This window comes from Zingiber officinale, chromosome 5A (assembly GCF_018446385.1).
Source record: "Zingiber officinale cultivar Zhangliang chromosome 5A, Zo_v1.1, whole genome shotgun sequence".
Lineage (NCBI taxonomy): Eukaryota > Viridiplantae > Streptophyta > Magnoliopsida > Zingiberales > Zingiberaceae > Zingiber > Zingiber officinale.
In genome coordinates, this window is record NC_055994.1 from 20382228 (window position 1) to 20390487 (window position 8260).

Below are 8260 nucleotides of genomic sequence, written 5' to 3' on the forward strand. Positions count from 1 at the left end.
TCCTTACCTCCTTCCATAATAATAATAATAATAATAATAATAATTATAATTCGTCAGTCATATGACTAGCTAAATATCTGTATTATATTTTCAACAACACAGATATAAATTCTCCTTTTATTATTGTAAATATCTTTTCTTTAGTGATCATTCAATTATTGTTACGATTTCATTATCATTTAATACTTAAATCAAAGGAGGCCCCTTGTTTTTTAAAAGCAGAATGTTTTTTTTTTTAAATCTTATCTGAAAATTTTATGTTGTGAAGTACCTATCAAACTATTTCAATTGTTGACGGCTTGGTGATGAGACGTTTGTATTTCTATATTTATTTAAATAGTAGGTGACGTTTGCATTTCTATATTTATTTAAATAGTAGTGAAAAGTTTTTATGGAAAAAATTGGACAAATAGATTAGCAGGAAAAAAAGTTGAGTAGGTATGTTAATGCCATAGTTTTAATTAAAATGGTTAAAAAAATTATTAAAAATATATTTTAAAATAATAATAATAATAATAATAATAATAATAATAATAATAATGAGCTTAGGAAATTTTATGGATAATAATTAAAAGAGCATTTTTTTTATTAGAATAATTAAAGGAGCATTTTTTTTTTTTATCAAAAGACATCTCATCCAACCAGTTCCTATAACTGCTCTCAAATATAATATTCGATATTATTATCTTCTATCATACACATTAAATCTTGAATTGATCAAGTATGTTATAGTAATTATAAAATCGTAATTATTATAATATATGATATGTTAAAAAATATTCATGTTGTAATTACTATGATTTCGTTACTTGTTCATTTAACATTCATATTTTAATAATTATGAAAATGTAATTACTACCGTTTAGATTTATTATGTTTAATAATATTCATGTAGAAATAGTTAGAAAATTATAATTGCTATAATATTTATATCAATTTAACTTATTTATAATTTAATTCATATTATAAAAGATAATAATATTAAATAGTATACTTAGAACAATTGTCATTTTATAAAAGTTGATGAAGGTGGAGTGATTTTTGAAAAAAAAGAACGTTTAAAAAAAAAATACGGAGCCCCCTTAATTTTTACCCAAATTTTAATATAGAAAATAAAAAAAGATGTTTGGAAAAAAAAATGGACTCAATTTCTTTTTACATAATTTTAATTTAAATATATAAATATATATAAATTACAATTTGAATAATTTAAATCGAATTCAAATTTAAATGTTTGAATCCAAAATCATTTATGTTTTAGCCCTAATATCAATATTTTACTACCCTTAAGCGCTACCCACGCAACTGCAATCATTCATCCCCTCCATGACTCTCAATCCCTCACCCACCTCCCTCGCTGCCATTTCTTCAAACACCTCCTTTGCGTGAGCGCCACCACACTCGCTCGCTCTCACCTTCCACCCTAAAAGAAGGCCATTAAACAATTCCATTGGCAGAGGCAGAGCTCCACCAACAAAGGCAAGATTAATGCCCTCTCATTGGCCATCGCCCCTTTCTATAATCCATCCATGCCTGCAGAACTGGAAAGGCGGCCATGTGTCGTCGCTTCTTCTCCCCCACTTCTGTTCGCCTCCATTTCCAGATCATAGTCGTTTTGCTGAGAGAGCGACAGTGCCGGAAGCAAAAGAAGGGATTTTTACCAGGCAGGGATGGCGAAGGAGACCGAGTACTATGACGTTCTTGGCATCAGTCCGTCGGCTTCGGAGGAGGAGATTCGCAAAGCTTACTATCTGAAGGTGGTTCCTTTTTTTTACCCTTTGTATTATGTATCACCATTCATGGAGTGAAATCTATCGGCTTTATGGGTTTAATTTATTGTTTTTCAATTATTTGTTGAACGATTCAGGCAAGACAAGTTCATCCGGACAAGAATCCAAATGATCCGAAAGCTGCAGAAAATTTTCAGGCAAGTCCAGGTCATTTTGATTTGATGGCATCAAGGAGCCATGGGTTTAGATGACTTTTCAACTTTAATAGTGGTATTGCTTGAAGCTTGCTGAGTTGTTGTTTCTGTATGTATGTTTGGACAGACACTTGGGGAAGCATATCAGGTGTTGAGTGATCCAGTGCAGAGAAAAGCTTATGATGGTTTTGGTAAAGAAAGTGTGTCGAGGTGGGCAAAATAATTCCAGTCTTCATATATCCATGGCCTTTTTCGTCTCCTAAGTTTAGCTCACAGTTCCCACCCATATAGTAGTTGATATATGTTTCTTTCAACAAGGAAGATACCATGAGAATGCAATTGCTAAAAATTTGCAATCACGCTTTTGAATTAACCAGTTCATGGCGTGAAGCCAATTTGATGTACTTCTGTCCTTCTAAAACCTGAAACATAGCAAGTTAAGGCTGGAGAAAGTTAAGATATTTTGCTCAAGCAGAAAACATAGAAAAACATTATGTTTCTAAAATTTTCATCAAAATCCATGCCTAGAAGATTGGTCAACGCTCCCCATATTATATTGCAAAGGGCTTGCTACGCATTAGAATATCTCAAGAACTGTTCTCATGCAACAATCAATAAAATGTGGAGAGTACATAATAAGTTCAAAATTGTGTAATTAATTAGCCTAAAAGTTTATGCCTTAATAGTTGATTGTTTTCATTCGCCTCATAAATGCGCCATTAGACAAAAAATTTGACTAAAAATCTAGTCCATTACTTTGAATACCCGCAGTCAACTCTCTGTTACATACTATTTCCTATAAAATTCCTTTTCCATTTTTTATAATATGTAAGGATTATGTATGTATTTATTTTCTAACTAAATGTCCTTGTCAGTGCATAAAATTATATTGCCAGATTTATGGCAGGTGCCTGCATTTTCTTCTGCTCTATGCTCTTTCAATTTTACCAGAAAGAATGAGATTCAATTACCTAGAGATTAATGGTCTATCTGTGCCCCAAATAGTTTGGGTGCCTGCTTGTGGTGGTTGGCTAATTGTTTTTCTGTGTTCTTAATATTACTTTTGTTAGTTCAAACATCCAAATCATTATTTTATGTAAAATCAGACTTGAGGAAATGATGGCTTAAACTGAATGTTATTTGACTTTCTAGGTTTATTTTATTGATATTTTTTTCCTTCAAATTTTCAGGGAAAATATGTTAGATGCCACTGCCATATTTACCCTTCTTTTTGGAAGTGAACTTTTTGAAAATTACATAGGGTACCTTGCCGTGGCCTCAATGGCATCATCTGAATTGATGAGCGAAAATGAAAGTCCAGAGAAACTTCAAGATAGATTGAAGGTGTGTGCGAAAGAAGAATTTGTTCTCTTTCTAGCTATGATTACTATTTTCTGATTCTGAGATTATTCCAATTCAATTTTGATAGAATTTGATCTCTTTCTAGTTATGCCGGAAGTTGAAAAAGGATTGTCTCAATTGTAGAAACTGAGTTTTTTCCCTCAGATAGATAAAGGGAGACCTCAGTATGAACTCTTTATGCTGAGGCACTATTTACATTTGCTGTTGGCTTTTTGTTGATAAAATGTTTGAGATTGGATCCCTTTTATAAGGATGGTTTATGCAAAAACTGCCCATTAATTTTTTTTCCCAATTTATTTTCATGTATTTGTAAAGAACTGTTTTTAATGATTATAAGGCACTTCGTGCTTGCTCATGAGTCATGACCGACTGTTTTTCATGTCTTTGTCATATTCACAACTGTGTTGTCCTCTTTATTATCATGTAGGCTGTGCAGAGAGAAAGAGAAGAGAAACTTGCCAGGTTCTTGAAAGACTTTCTCAATCAATATGTCTGTGGTGATAAAGAAGGATTCTTTCATTGTGCAGAGTCTGAAGCAAAGAGGCTTACCAACACAGGTTGGTTTCTGACTGACTTCTGTTTTGTCAAATCAATAATTGGATTTGATAAACTTGGCAAATTGCATCTCATACTCAATTGAGATGTTTCATTTACAATATACCTTGCTTAATCAGATCCTCTACCGAAGTACATTTTCTCTACTTTTCTAAATTAATTCAAAGCACATGCTCTTGATATTAAACTTCTTGGATTATGGGAGGGTGGTTATTATCTGCCTTTCAAGAGCTACAATTCCCTTTCCTCTCCGTATAGTCTTGAATTCATTAAATTAGATATCTTAAGATGCTGTGTCTTTCAATCTTCCTCCATTTTTCACGGATCAATCTCCAACTGCAGCCTTTGGAGTGGAGATACTACAGACAATTGGTTATGTATATGCAAGACAGGCTGCAAAGGAATTAGGTAAGAAGGTCATGTATCTTGGTGTGCCATTTTTTGCTGAATGGGTGAGAAACAAGGGACATTTCTGGAAATCACAAATATCCGCAGCTAAAGGTCTCAAATTGTTCTTTCATTTTTTGTTGATTTTTAAGATACTTTATTCATACAACTAACTCGACCATTAAACATTAAACCCTGAATAGGTGCTTTCCAGCTACTGCAGATTCAAGAAGATATATGCAGGCAACTCAATAAAGATGGCACAATTACAGAAAAGGATGTCGAATATCATATGAGGATAAACAAGGACTTGATGGTTGATTCATTGTGGAAACTGAATGTTGTTGATATTGAAATGACACTTCTACATGTCTGCCAAATGGTATGATATAGATAGTTAATACAGAAATGTATTCTAAGCTCCAAGCTACATTTAAAACCACTCTAGTTTTGGCAGCAGTGGGCAAAATCCATGGCCTCCATTGCAGCATAAAAAGCATTCTTGATTCTGTTTACTATAATGTCAAAATTTATTCATTTGATTTTAAACTACCATTATTTGAGTACAGAAGCAAAACTTCTCCTTGAATTCTGGATTGTCCATCATAATATCTTACATTAACTGAAACAATTGTAGGTTTTGCAAGAAAACAATGTCAAGAAGGAGGAACTAAAGTCCCGTATGATAGCTTTAAAAATTCTTGGAAAGATTTTCCAGGTGAATAACTACTCTACCTTTTCTATTCATTTGTGATTTAAAATTATAAATTCTAGCATACCTGGCAACTGCCCTTGTTGAAATATAATTGATATTTGCATGTAGCATTGAGTTATGCTACATTTTGTTGCTTATCCCATGCTTAGCTTTGATGCAGTTATTGTTCAAAATCTGTCTTCTCTTGACCCTAGTGTATGAACACAACTGCCAGGAGACGCTCTTCATTATAAAACTCAAAATCCTTAAAATTTAAGAAAAAACTAATGCACATCAAAAAGTAATACTGTAAACATCACAAAAATAACCTAGAATTAGAACTCTGGTTGATGTGCCAATAAACCAACTCTTTTTAGAGTCTCCCATAATGTACAGGATGTGGCATGCCTGTCCCTAGATTTAACAACTAATACATATCTCATAAACGCACTCAAGATGCAGATGAAGGCAGATTGAATCCAATCACAAGAGAACCGACTTGGAAGGAGAAAGAAATTAGGTTTTTTCTTAAGGTTGGGTTTCTGAAACAAAATTTTCAATCTAAACTGAAACAAAATTTTCAATCTGTAAACCTTAAAAAGTTGTAGATTGGTTTGCAACAGTACAATAAACTGATTCAACAAAAATCTCAATGCATGAAAAAAATTATTTTACAAAGACAACCATTTTAATTAAAATAAACTATTTTGTAAATCTTTGTCACACATATAAAAGCATGTGTCAACTATGTGCACCACACTAGGCATCTCACCCTTCACTAACTCATGCTCATGCATATATTTGGGGCTTGAGCTCACAGATTAATTCAATTCATACTCATACAGACCTATATCTCTATAGTTGTCAAAATGATACTATTATGATTCAGATACATTACCATTTACATGCAAAATGATACAGATTTTATATATGAATTGAGAATAAAAAGAGTTATAATTCTTCAGTTATATTAAATACACTAATCTATTTTATCAATTCTAAAATGAGAAAGAAAATTTATAGAAGTTTAATTTAATTAATTTATATCATTATATCATAAATAATGATACAAATCATTATAAAAGAAAAAGTATTATAAATTTTATTTATGTTATACAAAAAATAATATAAAGGTTGAAGAGAGTAGAATTTCAAATTCAGTGATTACATAGAAATAATCAAGGAACCTGGATTTTCTTGTGGATGAGACAACCTTACCTACATTATGCACCATGCACAGTAGTACACATAGAGGTTTCTTTACAAACCCCCTTTTGTTCTCTTTTCTTCTTGACGTGGATCCAAACAAAATGCAACAATCCGTGAAAATCATGATGTTAGTTGAAATCTCTTTCACAAATCCAACATGTAAAACTTTTCTAATCATAGTTTGTTAGAAATCTATCCGAATTCATAAGTTTGAAGACCCAAGGCTATATTTTAAAGTTACATATAATTTTAGATGTCATGATTCATATAGTCTACTGTATGTGAATAGAAATGATTTAGACTTTTACTCCGTTTGGTAATTGCTGATTACCCGTATATGGTGCTAGGATTATGCACATAAGTCTCTAATCAGGATTGTTAAAAAATGAAAGGTTAATTTCATAACTATTTGCTCGTCCAAAAGAATAACACTAGAAATAAACCTGTTTGAACTTTGACGTTCAACATGAAGAAATTCATCTCTTTGAATCTCAAAAAGTAATACGCACTTAGTAAATTGTACCGGTTTTGCCACATTTCTAATATTCCTTTAGTAGCTTAACTCCACTTGTGAATGGTTTCCTTTTTGTTGGCTTCAGGGTTGCCCTTTGAAGAAGGAAAAGTATGCCTTGCCTGCTCCGAATGCAAAAGAAAAAATAGTTCAAGATGATGATGACACTGATTCTGATTCTAGTTCAGTTGAGGAATATCCAAGGAGATTTCCTTATCGAACTCCATTTCTTACTCAGGTAAATCTATTCTGAATCCTGTTTTAGCATCAACTTCTTGATTATTGTGCAGCAAAACAAATAAAAAAGTTGGTTAATGTATGGACTTGACCGATCTCAAACTGCTATTAGTGTTTGACTTTGTCCTTATCAGAAATAAACACATCCAAAGCAGTTCTTGGCACAAACAAAAGCTTACCCTTCTTTTTTTTGTTTGTTTCAGGGCATTGGAAGATTCTTTAGATGCATTTGTAACCCAGCATATGATGTGGACGATGATCCTGAGCCACCCATCAAATGATGCTGAGGGGAGTTCCATGTTGATTCCAATGACTTCAGTGCTCGGGAAAAACAAAATCAAAAGTAGACACAGCGAAGTGCAGTCGTGTATAGATTTAATTGGCTCAATCTCCTGACACCTAAATACAATCTTGATGGTTTGATTTAAATTCCAACGTGTAAATCAAAAGAGCTATGTAACACGGTTTCTTTCTTTTTGATTGATTGGTTTAAATTATTAAAAGTCAATGTGTACTATTTCACGTAATCGTTGCTTCTAAAAGAGCAAATGAACAATGTACAGTCGAGAGAAGGTAAAATCCTGAAGCATGGGGCTCAATGCCTGAGGTAATGATCAGAATGGATTTCCATAGAGAGTGGTGCAGGTCTGTTTAATATCAACAAGATTCTAATTTGGCATCGAGTTTGATTTCTTATGATCTTCCTTTGTCAGGATTCACAAACCATCGAGTTGATAGATGTGCGGAGAGCAAGGGCTATTGGAGCTGCAAACTCATTTAGATTAGTTTGTCGACAAACTTGAAGCTTGAATTAGAGATCTTCAATTGGATGGCAAATCGATCAATGATGCATAGGGACATGAACAGGGGTGGCAAAAAATCCTGGTATGTTGCGTCAAAAATTCCTTCGACCCCGAGTCACCTATCCTGTCCAGTATTAACCGTGATTTACTCCCTCTGAAATCTTGTGGGGCCGGGGCCAGGGGGCCGCTAGGGTGGCGGTTCCACCTTTTTTGCCAATGAACAGGGGTGGCAAAGCTTGGTCTAGTCCAGCACATTTCAAGTTTTAACTAGCATGGCTCAATCTTGATCAGGATGGTCGGGTTGACGGTTAACTCAATTCATGTTGTGTCAATCCTAAATGCTCAGGTACCATTTTGTTTCATGATGATTGTTTCAGCCAAATACTATGAATGACCAAACTATCAGTCAACGAACTTACTGATGCACGCTTTCTCTAAAGACCGTTGATGACTGGGATGAACAAGCTTAAAACACACTCCAGAAGAGAGTTAGATTGGTCGTGGGACGAATCCCGAGGCTACTCCAACATTCAAGTTAGGGTCTACTTGAGAAGATATGCAACATGGAGAAGAATAGT

The 8260-nt window shown here is 33.5% G+C and overlaps 1 protein-coding gene across 1 annotated transcript; it reads left to right on the forward strand.

Moving 5' to 3' along the window:
• The first annotated feature begins 1304 nt into the window (after positions 1 to 1304).
• LOC121980287 (chaperone protein dnaJ 10-like) lies at positions 1305 to 7443 on the forward strand. The gene is made up of 10 exons (XM_042532268.1): positions 1305 to 1757; positions 1868 to 1927; positions 2052 to 2134; positions 3115 to 3268; positions 3714 to 3843; positions 4184 to 4342; positions 4432 to 4610; positions 4866 to 4946; positions 6731 to 6880; positions 7083 to 7443. Exons 1-10 carry the CDS (start codon positions 1671 to 1673, stop codon positions 7158 to 7160), a joined length of 1161 nt encoding a protein of 386 aa, XP_042388202.1. The 5' UTR covers positions 1305 to 1670; the 3' UTR covers positions 7161 to 7443.
• Positions 7444 to 8260: the final 817 nt, after the last annotated feature.